At 39.0% G+C, this 21,131-nt stretch overlaps 1 protein-coding gene across 1 annotated transcript; it reads right to left on the reverse strand.

Moving 5' to 3' along the window:
* Positions 1-401: 401 nt before the first annotated feature.
* On the reverse strand, positions 402-18,647 carry LOC132161261 (zinc finger protein 644-like). Its single transcript, XM_059571202.1, has 7 exons — positions 18,291-18,647; positions 15,740-15,787; positions 5,019-7,754; positions 4,333-4,860; positions 1,415-1,528; positions 1,215-1,320; positions 402-1,142 (listed from the first exon to the last, which is right to left on the reverse strand). The coding sequence occupies exons 3-7, from the start codon at positions 7,735-7,737 to the stop codon at positions 929-931; spliced, it is 3,681 nt and encodes a 1,226-aa protein (XP_059427185.1). The 5' UTR covers positions 7,738-7,754; positions 15,740-15,787; positions 18,291-18,647; the 3' UTR covers positions 402-928.
* Between the last annotated feature and the right edge of the window lie 2,484 nt (positions 18,648-21,131).

The following is a 21,131-nucleotide window of genomic DNA, read 5'->3' on the forward strand; positions in this document are numbered from 1 at the left end:
AGCAGTCTCCCCCATGATTGTGTAGCCTAGTGAACCAAACTGAGAGACCATTTTAATGGCTCATGAAACCTTTGCAGGTTTTTCAAGTTGATTAGCTGATTGGCATGCCACCATATTCTAATTTGTTAAGATAGTGAATTGGTGTGTTTTTGTTAAATGTGAGCCACAATCATCACAATTAAAAGAACCAAAGACTTAAACTACTTCAGTCTGTGTTCACCGAATTTAATACACGAGTTTCACAATTTGAGTTGAATTACTGAAGTAAATGAACTTTTCCACGACATTCAAATTTATTGAGATGCACCTGTATATCAAAGTAATAAAAACATGTTTTAGTGCTACATTTCTCTTTGTAACTGCGAAAAAACATGCAGTAAGGTGTGTAAAAATGCTGTTGCAGAAAAGTATCCAGAGGTACATATTTTTATGAGACTAGGTTGTTATTTTTGTCAGTGTAAATAAACTTTGCAGCGCAAAATTACAGTAAATAGCAATAAGTCCTTGTAAATGTCTTTGAAGGTGATTAGTCGACATAGTGCTATGTTCTACAGTGACCTCTGAATTCCATGATTTGGACAGTTTCTAAAATCTAGCTGCTGAATTTTACACTTGCAAGTCACAGCAGCTGAGAACTGCAGTCTGCAGAGAGAGACTACATAATGTGCACATCCAAGACCTAAATATATCTCTACATCTATGTTGCAAATAGCATGCCCTTACAAATAACCGAAGATTGATAAAATAAAATTGGTAAATAAACCTAAGAAAAAAAGAATAATATGCAATATAAGAAAATCTTTCATTTATATTATATATTTCTATTCTATACTCATATATAGATGTATACACAGTATTATATGTGTATTTGTTTATGAACATGTGCAGAACAGGTGTACAGTGAGCATAGCTGGTGTGTAAACGTGGCTTAGGAGACCCCCTCAGGCAGACTGAGAGGAGGGTGTGTATCCAGAAGCAGGCACTCGGGGGGAGATGGGGAACACAGCTCTTTACACAGCGCCGAAACCTCCACCATACCTGCCCCTATGCCGGGGATACTCGTGTGCATAAGATGCCTCTGTAAATGCTTGATCCAGTCTTCCTGAATTGACTGAGGACCCTGGAAGATCAGATCGCAGAACCTGGGGGAAAGAAAGACAGATATGAGAACTTCTGGTAATGGTAGGAGAGAGTACAGGAGTGGTGTAAAGTACCTGCAGGACATTCTGTAGATCACTTCAGAGGGGGTGTGTAAAGATGAAAATGCCTTTCTTTTTGGCCCAGGCCTTGATCTCGGCCTCTTCTGTTTACAATCATATGCTGTGAAAAAAACAGCGCAATTGAAATCAACAAAAACCTGAGTGGCTGGATGATTAGATTATATTAGATTGGAAGAGCAAGTATGAAATCCTACTTGTTCCTTCTAATAAGGCCATTTTCTTCCGTCGTGCATATGCTCTGAGATGATTGGACAGACTGACAGCGCTGTGGAATGTCGTGTTGCAGTGGATGCAGATCTTCTTATTTTCTGGATCACACAAATAAAAGGTTTGGAGCTAGTAAGCATTTAAATAGGAGTTCAATGACCTATGCTTTTTTCTGTAGCTGCTCTCCACTCATGACTGCTCTTTAAAAAGCGATAGCATGTTATATGGCTACATCAGTTTGTAATTTAGAAAAGGAACACAGCAGCTTGAAGAAAATAAAACTGTGATTCCCTTAGTGTCATCACCCCCCACTCCACTCCATCTGTTTTCATATCATAAAGATCGGCTGTGCACTCTGTTTTTTGAGGACATGTAGTTGTATGTTCTCAGTATTTGCGCTCAGTTTGATGGTTTGTTTGTTCGTTTGTTTGTTTTTAAGGGCAATGTTTTAAACTATTAATCTGCTCTCATTGTATATTTAGATGAAATGTGTTCATTTAATGCTAAGCTACAGCTGGTATATGAAGCTTGACTAAATATATAATAACACATGTTAGAAATGTTTCATGATCAAAAATGGATGGCAATTTCTTCCGGTGGTAACTGGGTGAAAATGAATATGTCGGCCAATATGTTTGACATTCAATTTATATCCAATCAACATAATGTTGATTGGATATAAAACACCAGTACAATAAAACACCAGGCAATAAAGTTTTTGACAACACTTTGATTGGCATATTTGACCTGTTGTTTTTACGCCAATTTTGGTGTCAATTTGATGTGTTTTCAACATCAATCTGAACTTTGTTTTGATGTTATTGAAAACCATAATGTGTAATTCTATGCTGTAATATCAGCTGGGTCACTGCAGAATTTGAAAAAATATGATTTGTATATACAGAGTGCTCCTTTCCTTAATATAGAAGTTGCATAAGGTCAGGAGGCATGAAATGTTAATTGTGTTAATAGTTCATATAATCATAAATAATCACATTATTATCATTAGTATTTTTATTAATTGTACCAAATCAGCATCTTTAATTAATAGTCCTAATACAAACCTAATTGAAGGTTGGAAAATTGGAATTGGAAAAATATACAAAACATGAAAATATTTTGGTCATTCTGGGTAATATCAACAAAAGGACATACACAAAACTCCTTCTAAGATGACAAGCTCTTATTGTTTTACTTGATTAAGAACATGTTAATTCATGATTTACATATGTACTCATCTAGACTACTCTGAAAAGCACAAACTTCCCTTTTTTTCTAACTGGCCTAATTGAATCTCTTGCAATAGTTTTAAGTGCTCCACCACCAATCAAAGTGTTTCAGCAGGACATAAAAAACAGACCTGATTATATGAGTCTGGATGAACAGTAAAATCAAATGAATGTGACAGTGTATATCCAATTAAAATAAAAGTTTTTGATTGTGAAAATTCATTAATTTGTTTTTTATTAATGAAATGGGAGTTTTATTTGGGTAGACATGAAACAAATATGTGCAAATACAGCTGATGTGTTTCCAGTAGTACATAAAAGAACGCTATGCGTTTTACATTTGAATTTCAAAGCCACTTTTGATGACATTCATTCTTTTTGTACCTGCTACAATATTTCAATGAGTGGCAAACTTTTACCATGCACTCTCTGAATCTTGTGTTCCCTCTCTTTTAATGACATCAACTGGCAACTTCAAGGTTACAGGAAGAGAACTTTGTCTTAAGTATGAGGCGTCTGTCATACATATTTAATATGGAGTGCATGACTGAAATTGGATTTAAGGTGCACTGTAAATAATGAAGGCTGTAGAGGTGGAAAAACACATGAGAGCAGCTGTGAAACAAGACTGTGCAGTCATGTTACACTGTATTGATCATTTCTACCCATGCTTACTGTAAATATCTCAAATCAATGGTATGGCACTTAACAAACTACTTTATTATTTGCACTTCAAGGGCTATAACTATTAACAAAAGACTAACAACAATAAAAACCCTATGTTATGGGAATAAAGAATGTTCAACACAGGATTGTGACCCAGATATCTGAAACCTCACCTGTCTGTCACTCTCAGATTCTTTGATTCAACATCACTCGAAACAAGACAGATCATACACTCAGCTGTCAGTGAACAGGCAAAAGCTTCTTGTCATGGAGGGGTTTTGTTTTCACTAAAATTGCTCAGTATCAATGGTACTTCCAAGCTCTCTTTGTCAATTTACAATGCACAAGAAAATAGAAATTAATGGCCAATTAGGAGCCTAATATTTTGTTTCAGCCACTAAACTTGATGCTAAATGGACATATGTAATACAAATTTAAGTAAGGTATTCTCATCATAAATACAAATAATTTCTGAGCCTCGATAATGGCTTTGTACAATAGAGGAACAAACAAAAAGTCATTATCCACTTACATTTTTTTCTTAAGTGAACCATTAAATGCCTCAACAGCAGTTGATTAGTGGTACAGACATATAAAACCAAGCTAATCAACTCAAACATTGTTTTGGTGGAGAAAAGGCCAATTCTGTCACTGTGCTTCAACTTGAATAACTGGGGGTCTTTATTAACCTGTTATTATTAACCTGTTATTAAAGATGCTTAGACAAACTGAAGCTGTTGCTGAGAAAACATAATTACACATAAAATGTTTCCACATTAATGTTTAAGGGGCCAATTCTTCTTCAAGAGGTTCAATGAGACTAATGTCTTCCAATAAATGTACTTTACTGAACCTTGTTACTGAAAGAAACATAGCTGCAGTACTGGTGTTTTAAAATTTCAGTTCTGAATTTCAGAGGTTGACATAATTTTTTTTTGTAAATTAGTATTTAATTAATTTTCTGGGTAACAACAAATGACACATGAATGAGTGAGTGTGTGGTTCCTAACCTTGGCTCCAGGTAGGATCCAGCTTCACAGATGGTGTTCTGGGTAAACTGCCACTAGTGGAGGAGATGAACTCCTCGGAGTGACCTTCAACCTCCATTTCCTGCTCCACTTTCTTATTTCCCAGCAGATCCTCTAAAGTGCAAGAATGGACCTTATCAGTCCTCTTTCTCTCTCTGTCAAACTCAGGGGGTCTGATCATAGGCCATTCATCTGGTGGGCCAGTTGCATGGTGGATCTTCATGGGAATGCCAGAGGATGTAAGAAACAGTCCATCACTGCTGGCAAACTTTTGAGAGACAAAAGGTTTCGATAAGTGAGGTCTGGAACCAATCACCCTTATAATGTTCTTGTACTCCGTCTCATCCTGAAGAAGTTCCGTCAGGATGCAGAGAGGTGACTTGCTAGCGCCTGAAATTGGCTTGCCAATCCGCTTCAGGTGACCCCGCACATGATTGGAGAGGCCAGTCTTAGTGTCAAACCAGCCCAGGCACAGCGGACAGGTATGCTCGGTTTTAGACTCTGGCTTATCTGCCATGATGAAAGCACATAATTACTTTAAATGAATAAGTTACATGTAGAAATGTTTGTACACATACATAAACATAGGTTATGCATGTGTGATTTTAGTTTGAGAGTATTATCTAAAATCACAATGACTTGAACAAGGAAAGGTGAACAATAATCACCTTTTCTGATTCTGCGATTCACTGAGGGGATTTTTCTGCGTATGCGAGGCTGGCGGTCCTGAGATGCCACTTGCTCAGGTGACACCACATGACGAGCATCATAACTTAGCCCCACCCTATGTAAGTGTCCTCTCACGTGGTTAGACAAGCCCACCCCAGACTCAAAGACTGCGGGGCAATAGGGACAGCACTTCCTGCCCACCAAAGGCAAAGGGTTGACAATATACTCTGCATAAGGGTCACTTTGCTGATAAACAACACGATCAGGGTTCTCCTCACTTATTATACTCTCAATACACTCCTCCTTCACTATAAATGTACAAATATCCTCACTGTCCACCTCTGTGCTGTTGTCTGGATTAGCATTATTGGCATAGTCCAGAATGTTGTTGTTGAAAGGGATGAAATAATCACTAGGGGTATTGCTATCGAACTGATCCGAAGACTCTTTGGTGCAGTCGCTGAAATCCTGAGCACCATCATAGTCATCTCCCTCTTGTGGTGTACTAGAGTCCCATTGTGGAGACTCAGGCTCACATTTTGGAAGACGCACATGAGGAATATCGGCATGGGTGTTGCGATACGGGATTGACATTTTTCTTTTCGAGGGTACTTTGTGCCGCAGCGTTTGCAGAACTAAAGTACTGCCGGTTGAAGAATCTTTGGGACAGCTCTCAGTGCCAGGGTTCAGACAGGCTGCTTTACTCACGATCTCTGTTTTCGTTGTAAGATGTACGTCAAAGCTGGAAAGATATTTTGTCCTCTTGTCGGAGACAGCGCTTTCATATTCTTGATTGTCTTCTTCGACATATGGGAGACCTGTTGTCACGTCTATTTTCTCTGTAGGCAGAGGGGATAATTTGCTTGGCTTGTCACTTCTCAGTGAGAATGGTGACAGCTTGTTTGCTGGGCTGCCAGGGCTCCATTTGATCAGCGAGGAGCTGAAACCATCACAAGCTTTTTGTGTGTCTTTGCTTTTCACATTAAGGTCAGCTGAGCCATTGGGCCTAAAGGGCAGCTGAACTCTGTCCTTAACAGACCGCTTCTCTGTGCTTTGAATCTTTGGCATAAGTAAAGATGAATCCATGTTTTTGGGTTGGTCCAACACAGCTTTTATGTGGTCATCCACATTGCTGTGTGGTTGAGGTTCATAATTCTCAAAATTTTGCCCATGTACAAGCTCTACATGCTTTCTGAAACTATATACGTTCTTACTTCTGAATGTGCAAATTTTACATAAAAATAAGTTGCTGTGGTGAGCTGTGCACTCGTGTGCCTCCATTTCAGTCGTAGTCATGTTATCATATTCCTTACAGCTGTAAGACATCTTCTCCATCTCATTAGTTTTGCTATGATGGACGAAAGTTTTGGGGCACTTCGCTCCAAAGACACACTGGGGACACTGAAGACAAGCTCTTCTTCCCTCGACATCTATCTTACTGAAACCTTTAATCTCTTCCATCAGCCTCTCCCTCCGCACCTGGTGGATTATCATGTGCTTTTGCAGAGAGGTTAGGTCTCGGAATGAACGCCCACACTCTCTACATATAAAGGGTCGGGGAATGTCTTCTTGTCTCACCTTATTATTCCTATCTAAATGATACATCATATGACTATGCAAATGCCTCTTCTCCTTGAAATTATCATTGCACTTTGAACAGGGGAAGAAGGACAGCTCCTCGCCTGTTTTTGTCTCTGTCTTTAACTGTGCCGATTTTTCACCCAAGTAGGTGTTTGTTTCTACGTCGCTGCCGCTTTCATCACATTTCTCTTCCTTCTCGCTTGAAATTAGCTCCTGCATGGCAGCTGACTTGTCGCAGAATTTCTCCAGGCGCAAGCCGGCATATGCTTTCAAACTTTCCGGCTCTTTCCTGAAGGCATGTTCTTTGTTAATGGACGACTCAAAATCTGAGTCTTCATCGGTTAGGGAATTCTGGGATGCATAATCAAAGCCATCATAAACCTGTCCTCCAGTGTCAGCCCTCTCCATGGCATGATTTTTACGCATCCTCCGTCTTCGCTTGGCATGTGGAGCTTCATCAATCGCTACCTTTGTTCTTACTCCATCACCTGCTACGCTGCTTTTCAACAGTATCCGCATGAACTTCTCCTGCAGGCCCCAGTTCAGACCATCACAGTCATCAGAGGAGCTCTCTGACAACTCTGAATCAAAGTCCCATAAGCACCCTGCTTTGATTCCCTTTCTAGGCAACAGTCGGCTGATTGGCCTGTTATCCAAGCCTTCCCCCACCAGCACATCTAAGGGGGCCTCACCTTCACTGTTGTTTGATTCAGATGAGGCCCGTGCGGGCCGCACTTTTAGGGCGCACCCTTCTGTTTTCTGCTGGGTGTCTGATTGAAGCTCACTGGGAGGTGGTAACACCTCAGGGCTGGTGTCTGTCCCGGGAAGAGGGGACATGTCTTTGTTGTGGACACAGGGCTCCTCTGAGGTACAGTGTGAAGCAGCTCCATTAACAAGTGCTCCTGAAGGCAATGAGTCGTTTGTGCTGGGGGCAGCAGGGACGCTACCACAGACAAATGGGTTCGGCTGGACTCCATTTAAAGGGTTTTGGTGGCTGTCCAAGGGCAGGGGCTCTGGTGGATCCAAGCTGTTATTGTTGTTGTTGTTGGGAGAAGATGTGCTTGTCAGCTCTTGAGTGTCATCAGAGGAAGATTCTACCTCTTTGTCTTCCTCTGCACTTTCTTTTACTGCCGCCATAACAGAGACAACACAGTCTGCAAAAGAGAGACAATAAAACTACTTATGAGGGTCAATATCATGGTGCACAGTGTCCTTGACAAAGGGCAAGAAAACACATAGATGCTAAGTTCTCTTTGTATTATTTTTTCAGCTTTCAAGAAACTTTTTTTTTTTGTCTTTTCCTTTTTTTTTCAAATATCAAAACATTTATGAAGACGGTCCTTTCTCTGATATACTTTCATGTACCTTGTTTTTTTTTCTTTTTTTCTTCTGTATGTTGGTTGGAACATTACTTTATAGGCAGCACCACATACCTTTCAGCACTCAAAAGTTAATAATCAGTTAAGCAGTTTTGTTATTTAAAATATTAGAATTCATTATGATATAGGTACAGCTCTTTTTACATTGATATTTTTGTATTTATGAATAATAAAAAATATATCAAAATAACATTTAATTCATAAATTAAAACAGCCATCAAAAAGAGTTCAGGTCATTATAGGTATGAACTGCGTTTTAATGTATTTCTGAATAAATTAATATGTCCTATGATAAAAAAGTGCATCACAAATATGCAGCATTAAAGAATAAGGCTCTCTAAACTGCTCTAATGGTGGCCTAAAAAACACGGCCATCATTTTTGTTGCCACAATATGCATCTCAAACACCCACTGTCACCACTTTTTTTCACAACACACCCCAACGTTAGCCCTGGAAGTCCTGGTGAGGAAGCTTAATTATGTGAACGCACTTCTGGGATCTAACCTTCCTGTTTCTTCCACCAAAGTTCTCAGCCGCCTGCTAAAATTGACCAATTTCCATGGGAACAAAGCACACCACCAATAAGATCATATTATTCTGTGTTATCACTCTCCGATGGTGCCAAAGCACATCCCAGCACGAGACTGTTGTTGCTTCAAACCTGACAAATTGGCACACTGCACACACATACAGTATACACAGAGAGACAGACACACACACACACACACACTCAGGTAGAAATGCTCCCGTTCATGACTAGCCAGTAAAATATACCTCAGGTGTCATCAGCCGATCTAATTATATTTGATGGTTTTCAACAGCTCAACACCAGCAAACCTGTGGGACAACAGGACTATGTTTAAGGGTGTGTTAAAGGGGCCCAGGCTTGCTGTTGTCCTGCTAGGCCACAGTGTATGCTCTGAGGATTTGACATTCAGCACTAGCTACTCTCAACAGGAAGCCGCGTTGCTAACGAAGTGTTAAATTCAGTGTTAATGAGTGGCTTCACTGTTACCACCTCCTAGGTAAACCTTCCGAGCTCCATATTCTCTCCATCTGTTGGGGTGTGAGGGGCTTTCGGAGGGAGAACAGACGCTCTGCATTTAAAAACGAACTTCACTGCAAACCCCTAAACAGCAGGGTGGCAAAGCCTCAGAATATGATTTCAGCTTTAAATTTACAGGCCTCATTAGCTTCCAGTTTCCACACTGATCTATTCCATACATAACAAACAGGGTTCAACTGCAATGCGTCTTTTAAAAATTAATTTCCTTCTATTTACTTCATTTAGTCAATGTTAAAAGGCTGCCTTTGCCTTGCTGGAAGCTATTTACAAGGATTATGAGCTTAAATACATTTACGCTCGGCACGGAGATCAATCTGAAGCGATTAGCTCTCTTTCTCAATCTCGCTCTAACTCTCTCCTTGAAATATGCTCAGTAATGAACATGTTTGAATTCACAAACAACAATGAATCAGAGGAGGTCCCCCTGTGATCAGTCTAAATTAACTGCACAAGTAAAAGAGCACTTAACACTTACACGACACACATATGTCATGTGCTCTCTTTCTCTCTCTCTCTCTCTCTTTCTCTCTCAGCCCCTATTCTTTCCATCAGCACTTGTTCTAACACTCGAGTTGCACCTCATCTTGAGGTTACTGCTGAAAAAATAAGAGGTGATAATTGCATATTATCATTACACATTATTCAGGAACCCCAGAAGGTAAACTTTTCTTGGATATTTATTAATCATAGGAGAATACAAACTACTTGCTATGTTCCACTTTGGTGTCTTCAACTTTTTTTTCACCTACTACACTTTTATAATGGTGACAGAAGGCCAAAAGCTGGAAGTATATGTTCCAAGAATACAATTATGTGCTGCACTACAAGTGCAAAGAACCATTAAGTATGTTCTATAAATACGAGACACACTCACAGGGACAAAGAACTAAAACCTCTATCTCTATTTAAAAATAGCTAACTTCCTAAAGTAGGATGAAGACATGGACCTATACTGCATTTTGCATCAAAACAGAAATCGTTTGCCAAAACACTTCAGACTCATTCAACTGAATGAAGCTGTGAAACCTCTTGTAGTTTCCTCAGATGCTTCCCCTAAAAGAGAGGACTACAACAACAGGACCAAGTGGGGCAAGTCATTCAGAGCAGTTATCTGTCTATGTGAATCGGCAACATGCCCAAATCCATTTTACTTTATCTATTACTCTCTCTCTCTCTTTCTTTTACCTGTCCTTCATTCCCCCACCCTATCTTCCTCTTGGACAGAAAAAAAAACACATCTAAACAAAGAAGGAAGGCCGTGGCCCCTCAAGTACAGAGCAGAGAATCTTCCTCGGTTAATGGGGGTTATTGATTTGTTTGACACACTGTGAATTTATGAAGCCGCCTCTCAAGTGTGAGAGACTAACGAAGCACAGCTGTGAGCAAACAAACAGGTAGCTATTCAACCTGACACCTCACAGAGTCTGAGGAGAGCCTGTCTGTCTCTTCTTCTCTTGCAATGTTGAGGAAAAGCATTGAGTTCAACCAAACAGACTCATGAACACACAGAGCAGCAGTGACAGGAGGAACCTCTCACTGGGTGTCACAGCACATGCTACAGCTTTTTTTTTTTTTGGAAGGGAACACTCATATGGGAATTTCAGGATATAATTTGATTTATAATGAATAAAATTAATTGAATTAGAATTTGCAAAATGAGTTCAGAGGTCTCAGCTAACAAGTCTTGGTAAAACTTTATTTTAAGGCTTACTTAATATTATAATAACAATAAATTATGCATAATTACACTCAATTAACCTTAATTTATTTAACTTAAAACAAAGGGAAAAAAAACCTTTGCGCCCCATCACCACACTGTACTTTCTGAGCTATAGGAAAGCATACATTAGATAGCCATCATTTGTTTAGTTTTTTGCAATTTTTGTGCCATACATTACAACCCTTGAAAAATTCTGAGATTGTTTACAAACCCCCCCCCCCCCCCCCAACACACACACACACACACACCACCACCACCCCCTTCTACTTCATTTGGAAAAGAAACTAAGATGCATGGAGAGTAGCAAGAATCCAATTTCTTTTGAACGCTGTGTGGAAATTGAGAGCTCAGCAATAAATCTGCTTCAATACACAATCTCCACAGAGCACAGGGGCAGCTACCTTAGAGATCTCTCCCTCTGTGTCTAACAAACCGCTGCTTTACCAGGAGCCAAGGCTGCCAACTCTAACATCTTGGTTGCCACAGCCCTGCAAAAGCTGCATTTTCCATGGGCTGGCCATTCATAGTAAAGGTGATGCAACTTTGTCAACTAACCCCGATTAAAAAACAGTCCACACAAATTTGGCTCTGGATTTCAAAACAAAAGAGCACATCCTTCCCCAACCCAAATTAAAAGAGCATCAACACGTACTCAAGGACTCAATCATGCAGCCAGCCTCAGTACTTTTTCCTAAAATAGAGCGAGTGAAATGCCTGCTCCTACTGATGGTAGATTTAGGATAGGGGAGAGGGGAAAGGGGGGTCACTGGGCATGATAAAAGGGGACAGGGAGTGAGTGACAGTTGGGTTTAGACAGAAGTCATGTTCAATGGCAGGTAAGGAACATCAAAAGGCGAGTTCACAGGAAACCTATGCAACCTTATCTAGAAGGAGGATTTTCTGTTGTGTGAAGTAGATTAGTGGTGCCAGAGCTGCTGACATGGCCTCATTTGCTGCCCTGTAGTGTTAGAGGAGGATTAAACCATATAAACTTTGAAGCCTTAAACAATACCTTTCAAAATTAGACAGATTAAGGGAGGGATGTCTGATGGGGATTTCCCGTGGCTTTGTCAGTTTAAAACTTCTCTTTTTTAAAAAGGGAGCAAGAGAGCAGGAAAAAGAAAAAGCTGAGCAGGTCTGGGGTTTCAGTTTTAATGAGGGCGCTCTTATAGTGAGCCGGGCAGAGGGTGCAAAGTAGCGCAGGTCGACAGGCCCTTAAACCAGTAGCCTCTCTCTCACATTAAAGAATAATGCAAAGAATCACTTAAAGAAGGGGGCGAAAGTTTTCTGGCAGTTGCATCACTGTGGTAGTTTTACACGGTGGCATATATCTTGATGAAAAATAAACAATTGATTGTTGCGCTCTATACTGTGTAAAATATGAAAGCAGTGCGCCATGAAATATACTTCCTCTCAGGTCATGAGCTGTGTTGTACAGCGTCGATTTTTCTTTACGTGAAATGTGATGATTACTGGAGATCTGATTCGAATATGGTGGGGCTACGCGGGCACGTATCTACCGCTGTGATCGAGGGCAGACTCACACGCGTCTGTCTTGCTTGAGTAGTGTGAAAGAAAAAAGCTAACTTTGTCACTGCCGCTTTGCTGAAGACACGTGACCAATCAGATGAAAGCGTGTCAATGTCAACGCTTGTCTACACGCTGAGGACGAGATCGGGTCTAAGCGAGCAGACATCAATACGCTTAAATTTGGAGAAATGTCAAGCGCCGCAGGTTTCGGGATGAAACAACTTTTATTACCTTTTCTTAAAACGTAATGTGCAGCGCAAGCTAAGACATGAGCAACATAATAAAAGTGAGGAAAGCGGAAAAGGGCAAATAGTGGCGGAGGATTCCTATCTAAATTAGGACGAAACATTCAAACTGACTATCTGTTTAACCAATTCTTAATCTAAAAGAACACCGCTAATCAAAAAACGACCCGTTCTTAACCACACAAAGCAATGCTTGCACTTTCTGGTCCATCTCACCCTGAACAGGCTCCCTTAGGATATTAAAAAATCATCACATTTTTATCAGTCCCTGCTGCTTGTCAATGGCATCTATTAAAGCTGAATGAGGGGGTGGAGCTGCATCCAGACTGGTCATTAACACCAGAGCCCCACTCAATCAGAGCAACTCCCAAGCAAATCAAAGGCTGCATGCGTGTAGAAGGAGAGGTAGGGGGTGTGCTCGGTAACCTGAGAAAGGCCCCATGGAGAGATGTAAATAACCTCCCGAGAGACTCCCAGCGTGCTGTAAAGAAGATGCTAGCTGGGAGACGATGGGAAGCTAATGAGTATAACAGTAAATGTATACAAAAGACAGAAGGAGAGGCCCTTCCTCTTTATTCCAATTAAGATGCTCTTATCAATAACAGGGTGCTGAAGCCACTTTCCCTTGCTGTAGCGTCTGGTTGTATGCACTGACCAAACCAAAAGTGAACAAAATGTTGTGTTTGATAAGCAACAAATCAGGTGATTTTTAAATATTTTTTGCTATATAAAGAAACATAGCATGGCGTAAATATATTCATTTCAGAAAACATATGTAAACAATTGCCAGTTCTGCCAAAGGCAAGTCTACTGGAAACTGAAAAATTTTAGCATCAAGTTGGAATAAACATTTTAATGCTTACTTTTTTATACTTAAACGGGTCTCAGCAAAACAGCTAAATGTGATTTGTCTGCCACAGATGTAACCTACCTATTTACTTAAATCCAATATACTTAAGTCACTTATTATTATTATTTTATTATTATTATAATATTCACATTTAAGCCATGTGCTGACAGAATTTGTACTTCCCACTGGTCAGTACCACTGATGACCAATAGATGGCTCTGGCAACATTTGGTCATTCTTTCTATAACCAGATGACAAAAAATAAACATGTTAAAACAAAGAATACACACATTTAAAAAAAAAAAATTATATATATATATAGAGAGAGAGAGAGAGAGAGAGAGAGAGAGAGAATAGGAAAGGAAAAATATAAAAAGCAAAAAAAGATAAATATATTTATATTATATTTATATTTAATAATAATAAATAAATAAATGAATAAAAGAAAGGGTTTGTATAGGTGTCTGAGGGCAAAAGTAAACGATTTATTCCTTTTAATTTTTTTGTTTAATATTTCAAGATTTTTCTTTTAAACAATTATGAAATGATAATAATTAATGCTTTGACTTTAATTTTTCTATTTTTAAACTCTGGTTGTACAAATGGCGCTTCAGAACCTGCTTGTGAACACATCAATGAGCAGAATATCAGTATGTGTAATGTAATGACTGCTCAGGTACACCATTAACACACTCTCATCTCTCTTAATACCACATATAATTCAGTGATCTCTTCCTGACAGAAATGCTCTATAATCATACAGCACCCTGCAACCTCTGTTCAAAGCTCTAAAATATCACATCCAACTCCAGGAATAATTGGGAAATTTAATGAGATTGGTGAACCACAACCTTGAAGGATTTCGCAAGAAGAAGGTTTTGGGGGCTTGACAGTTAATTCTCAGGCAAACTTTTGCCTTTACCCTTTCAATCAATAGAAACAGTGGATTTAATTTTGGTTAATTGGTGCTCAGTAAGAGACACCCTCCAGCGTCGATAGAACATTCTTACGGCCTTGGTCCTATTGATTCTGGAATCTCTTAGGCACTTACAAATTCATTTGTTCCGATAGATTCTGTTCCTCTGCGGTCACGTTTTTTTAAATGCAAGAGGCTCCCCCCAAAAAAGTGGTATTAAACGAGTATGTAATTTCACTCAAGTACAATCAATGAATGCACTTACTATCAGGCACTACAAAGATCAAGCAATACTCAAATTTTCCAGGTATTTCCACAAAGTTTTCTGCTGTTCATATAAGGCTAAGCAACGCTGTCAAACTGTTACCAACATTTCGTGTACTGACACAACTAAGATTATTTAAAAATAGACTATGAATGGCATAGCAGTTAGGGAACCTTCAGAGAGAAGCATTCATATCTTTTAACTGTAACAAAGTTTAGCACCCTGCAGAGTATTAGTGATCAAATCCTGGCCCCTAGTGGTGAAGTCATCAGTGTGAGATCTGGAGCCCGAGGCTGCTGCGCACAGTCCGTTTGTAGCTTTTGGTGAGCTGAGAGATTTTACGTGTGTAACTTCCCTCATAAAGTCTTTAATAGGAAGAAGTGTTCTCATTTGCTTATCTGGGGTGCGGGTAACTGAATGGCGGGACACCCATGCCATATCTGTTTCAAAGTTGTGAGACTTTGCGCTAAGAGAGAGGCAAGCTCTCGACTTGGAACGAGACTAACCGGCGACAATCGCATCTTGTCAAATAATTTTGGCACACATCCCAAGACAAACTTCAGAGACAAAGATACCGTTTGAATGCAGAACGCAGACAGGTTAACATTTTTCGCACTATCATCTCGATTCTGTTGGATCATTGTCCAATTACACAAAATTATTTTGGCAGTTTTGCTCACACAACATTATACCCAGATTCCCCTTTTTGGCCTTTTTCTGGAGGGCTGCTAGAGGAAGATGAAGGTTGCCAGGTTTCCAGGCTGACTTGAAGTATGCCTGTGACAAGTGTAACTGACAGCTCTGATTTAATTTGACTGGTGATCACACCCAGCTATAGTATCAGAGCAGTTCACACATCTGTGCCTCAGCTCAAGGTGTTGAGACATGCCACCAAATATCTGGAACATTACACACATCCCTGGTGCTGTGTACAGGCAGCCAGAGCGCTGTCACTCCAGCTTTCCAGCAATATTAGCGAAGACACAAATCTTACATTCGCTGTTTCCATCCTAATTCTGTCAGCATTTTATCTCTTTTTAAATGACATTTCCACACGTCTATTAACAATTTGAAATGATTAATGAGACTATTGTGATTTGCTACAAAACAGAAAACAAAAGACTAACATTAAATTGATATTCTTTTAAATTCATATTCGGTTTTTACCAGTCTTTTCCAAAGCATCGGAAACTCTGTAGTTCTCAGTAAATCCACCTGGAACATGAACATATAGATAGACAGAGAATTGTTATTATTAGACATGTCACAGCCATTACTCTTCTCTTTAGTGCAGCATGCTCAAACTAATATGATTATTTGGTGCACAATATTTCTTATTATTATCACAGTTATGCTGCTTAATATTTTTAGAGAAACCATAGTGCATTTTTCAGGATTCTTAGCTGCATAGAAATCGATATTTTTGCTACAGTAACACATATAAATTGCTGCTATTCTATCCACCAAAACACAGCTGCTTAATCATTAGGCTCAACATCTCATTTAAGCAAAAGAGCTCATTACATTCTAATATACTGATGAGTCTGGTGGCTGTAATGAGAGGTCATGCTAGAGGTTAAATGATATGGAATGAGCAGCTAATAGTCAGAGCATAGCACTGGATAAATAGGCCTCTCTCTCTCTTGGCCTCTTCCTCTAATAGATTTATGCAGGTCTCAATGTTCTGGCTAGATCAACAGCTTACTGAAATATCTCTCCGGCCCAGCTGCAGTAGTGCTGGCTTGCTAATTCAGGCCAGTGTACTTCCATTAAAACAGTCCCCTGTGTCTTCATTTAGAACACTGCGAGCTGGGAACGCAGCAAAAACAGGGAAGATGGGGACCAATTTTTATCATTCTGCACATTCTAGAAATGCGCCTCAGTGCAAATATTTGACCTTGCTGAGTGACACATAATCAATTAGTTTGAAATCGGCTCTGGAGTCTGGATATGTAATCTGTCTTTAAAGGGTTTGATTACACATTTGCGGACATTCAGGTTGTAGGGTTGCATGTGCCTAAGACCTGTTCCTGGTCTTGACCCTCCTCATTTATCTTAAGTAATTGGACCCAAATCTCTGTTAAGACTGCTGTTTACATTATATTACAGTGAATATTATCAAATACACATGGATTGAGGCAAGGCTCTGTCATGACCTATGAATTTACTGTAAGCTTTTCAGAAGAGAAAAGCTTCTTTCAGGTGGCAAGTGAAGTGTGCGTTATACAAGCTCTCTGAAATTCTTGCTTCTGATTGGTCTTTTACTAGATCCAGCAGCGAAATAATTACAAATAATGATTCTTGTCCATGGCAACACTTCATAACTTGGGGAATAAACTGCTCATGTCATTTATGTCCTTGTGTTAAACATCTCCACAGTCTCTATAAGTAAAATAAAAATAAAACCCAAATCAATATTTATGTAACTGTGAAACTAACACTGTTATTATGGTTGACCTCAATGATAAAACTTAAAACAAATGCCCTTGGCTTTCTTTGTAAACACCAATAGAAAGGATAGATATTTTTGTGTTTTCTTGGCCCCCATTTATCCAGTGTTCATGGTAACAAAGCTAACAATATCTGTATGATCGCTGTATGCAGGATAGGGTGTAAGAACAGCTTTATTGTAAAATTATGCTCAGATAATTAAGAATGGAAAAACAAAGATTTGCAAAGAACTAATGATCCAAACCATAATAAGGGTACTTACAGCATATTAAATTAAGAAGTAGAAGAAAATTATGCAAGTCAAACATTTGCAATAACATTCCACATAAACACCAACAAAGTGAAAACCTGGGTTATATTTCCGAAACAAGCCAAATTGCCCTTGCTATTTAATAAAAGTATAAACAACACGTAGTTCCTGTAGAATCTGAAGCTTGAGGAGAAAAAAAAGGGTAAACTTCGGCACTCAAAGTTGTCATGCAGCAAAACAAAGTTTCTGTACCTGTTAAGATGACCAATGCAGGTAAAGCGGGATTTATCAAAATTATGATTTAGAAGGCCCATGGTCATAGGTCACACGCAGATATGATGTTATTTCATTTTATAAAGCTATAAAATGTGAATTTACAGCTATTTAAAGTTCTGGGAGCATGCAAGAATTTTTCATATTGGGCCTATTTTTAAGCACCATTCAAAATGATCGACTGTGGTTTACAACAGAAAGCAATAGGCTGGCGGGATGTTTGTATGCCGCGGTGAGCAAACGCGTTGCGCACAGATTCCCTCCAATCAAGGTCGCGCAGAGCGCCTTCAAGACGAGCGTCTAAACGCGTCTGCGCTCTTCAAGTGTCAAACCCGCGACTAGAGGCCGCGACACAAACTCCCCGCTGACACGGAAAAACGAATCGTCTCATCCAGTGACTGACACCGCTTTGGATCGATTCTGGCACCTATCTTGTAAAAGTGTATAAAGTGTTTTTTCAGGGGGAAACGAGAAACCGCGCAAGTGCGCTCAGATGGCAGAGGAGCATCCAACTTTTTACCAAATGCGATACTATTCAGGGCAATAGCGTATATGACAACGAAGGGGTGAAATGTTAGCCTGCGCGATTCGTGAGTGGCACGGTGTTGACATACCTGATGCCCGTGTATATAAGCTCTCGTGCCCATGCAAGGACTCAAGCCACTGAACCCCTCGCGCACTCATCTCTCATCACGGTTAAACACACATTCGTCAAGGGAAGACGTTTATAAGCTTTAAACCTACCTTCCCATAGAATGACACTATAACATGGGACAAGTTTGTCATGGTACTTGATTACAGTCCTTTTTTTCCGTCCTCCATCCGTTACAATGTCGCCATTTTGCCAAAAATTCTGCAGGTTGAACTAAAACTCCAGCAGGGAGGTTCGGTCTGTGCGTTCACAAATCACACCATAAACTAAGACTAAAATAAACGTTTACATCCTTTAAAAGACAAAGTGAAAAGTTAAGGTCGTGTTGTGTTTCATGGAGAAATGGTACATCGGGTGTTTAAAAATAGGAGTGAAATAGAGACATACTGTAAATCCCCCGCTCGCGATATGGATTATTCCACAGACAGAGGGTGAATTCTTCTTAGGTGAAGTTACTGCTGGCGTTGAAAAAAACACAGGAAAGATGGTGGGAAGGTGGACTTGCACACCTAGCAATGTGGTGAATAATGGAATCCTTTTCATTTTGTCAGTGATTATAAGCATTTCTTGCTGGAAATTGTAATTGCAGTTTTAAATTGACTGGTAACACCAGACACAAACAACTATATTGTTTATAAGCATACAATACTGAATTCCTGAATTTTTAGTTGCCCTCTGTTTTTGTTTTTACTTATGTGTAAAAGAGTTGAATGTTTTTTGAGCTGTTCATTTTTAGTCTGTTCTGGCATAGATAACAAGAAACAAGGCTAAATGAATAATATAAAAATAACATGCAATTAACAATAAAATTGTGCATAATTAGAAAAGCAAAATAAACATGCTTAAGCAACTTCAAGCAGAAAATCGCTTGCCTTTTTTTTTTGCCTTGCCAACACAATAGAAAAAAAAGTGTCATAAAGGTCCACCCTAAATATAACCCTCAGTTGGGCAGAAGCAGATTGTATTTAAACATTGTTGTGAGATTGAATAAATTTACACCAATTAGTCAAAATGAAAAATCGCTATGAATTTCTGTGAGAGTGTTTATCTTACATTCAAAAAACTCTATGATGTTTTGCTCAAATCCATCTGTTGCTTGATAGAGTTGAATAAAACTATTCAAGGTGAAAGAAAGATGAAGTTGTGTGTTTCAGCAATACATTTTTTATGCTAAGGAAAGGAAAAGACGTGAGGCCAAGTATGGTGTCCCATACTTGGAATTTGTGCTCTGCATTTAACCCATCCAAGTGCACACACACCTTGCTCAAGGGTCCCACCTCAGTCGTGCTGTTGAGGGTTCACTCCCCCCACCTACAATCCCCGTCAGATCTGAGACTTGAAAATGTAATGTAGTTTACAGTATGTGCATCAAAATTATTTTACATTTATTTTTAATTGCTGTTAATAGTTTTTCAATGTAAAACAAAATACTCTATATATGAACATAAATATAGGTCAGGCTTATATTTCTGCTTCCTTCCTTTCATTCACAGCATCTCACAGTCCTGTACAGCTTAACATGGTTGAAATCGCTTTCACATTAATGAGCAGAGGACGTCTCATAGATGTGTTTGACAACTGAGCTGTGGGTTCAGAGAGATATGTGATAAAACCGTGAAATCAAATTAATATTTTATAAAATAAAATCTACCTGTGAAACTAAAACCAACACTTACAGTTTAAAATCATATTCTGGAGCACCTTATTTTCTTGCAAAGTATATTAAACCCAGGCAAGTTAATTAATGTGAAGAGTGTATTTTACATTTCTGACGAAATATCAAAATTAACATTAGGCCTCTGTTTTCAGAGCATGAAGAAATTCTTTTAATGGCCTGCCAAGCGTACACTGAAAAGTTTGATTTTGGTCTGCTGGAACAAGAGCAGAGAATAATTTATTATGCTGTTTGTGTCTCATGTTAGTAGTTATTCCCTACCTTGGGGTACAATGGGCCATTTTTATCCATTTTCACTGGCTCACATTTCTTCTTGATCCCGTACGCTGCAGACTAAGCTTGAGCCTGGAGCAATGGTTTCGAAACATCACAGGAAACTACATTATTATACTGCTGCCTGTTAACAGGCAGAAAAGAGACGGTGTACCCGTTTAAATCTGGGGGCAGAAGAATGAATACAAAGGATTAGAGAGTTCATCATTTTACCAGAGGTGGTTTGTCTTTAAAGCAGGGCAGAGCAGACAGCACACTGTGTTTCATTTGTCCTGTTCCACAGGCAGCTCTGTGACCTAAACATATTAATGAAAGGCATTCTTTCACTCAACTTTCTTTCAATCAACTCAAGGTCACTCATCTGTGCTTACCTGTCCTTAAGGAAGAAGTTCAGTGTTTGCGGGGACACACTGTTTAGTAATGTCTTTTGAAGACCTGATCTCATATATACAGACACACACACACACACACACACACATATAAATATATATATATATATATATATATATATATATATATATATATATGGGGTTTTAAATATATGTATGCATGTATGTATATATATATATATATATATATATATATATATATATACTGTATATATATATATATATATATATGTGTGTGTGTGTGTGTGTGTGTGTGTGTGTGTGTGTGTGTGTGTGTGTGTGTGTGTGTGTGTAAAGATCTCTAACACTAGCTTGCTCTATTCTTTTTTATTCTATCTGTTTTCTTTTTATTTGTTATATTATTTAAAATCCCATGCTACATGTACTGTGTTGACCTAACTAAGACTTGTTATAGCACTTATATATCACTGCTCTTTTTGTTGTTTTTGATTGGTTCCACTGTCCTCATCTGTAAGTCGCTAAAAGCGTCTGCTAAATGAATAAATGTAATGTAAATGTAATATATATATATATATATATATATATACAACCCGAATTCCGGACGTTTTTTAAATTTTAATAAAATGAAAACTAAA

Source organism: Carassius carassius, chromosome 17, assembly GCF_963082965.1.
Source record: "Carassius carassius chromosome 17, fCarCar2.1, whole genome shotgun sequence".
Lineage (NCBI taxonomy): Eukaryota > Metazoa > Chordata > Actinopteri > Cypriniformes > Cyprinidae > Carassius > Carassius carassius.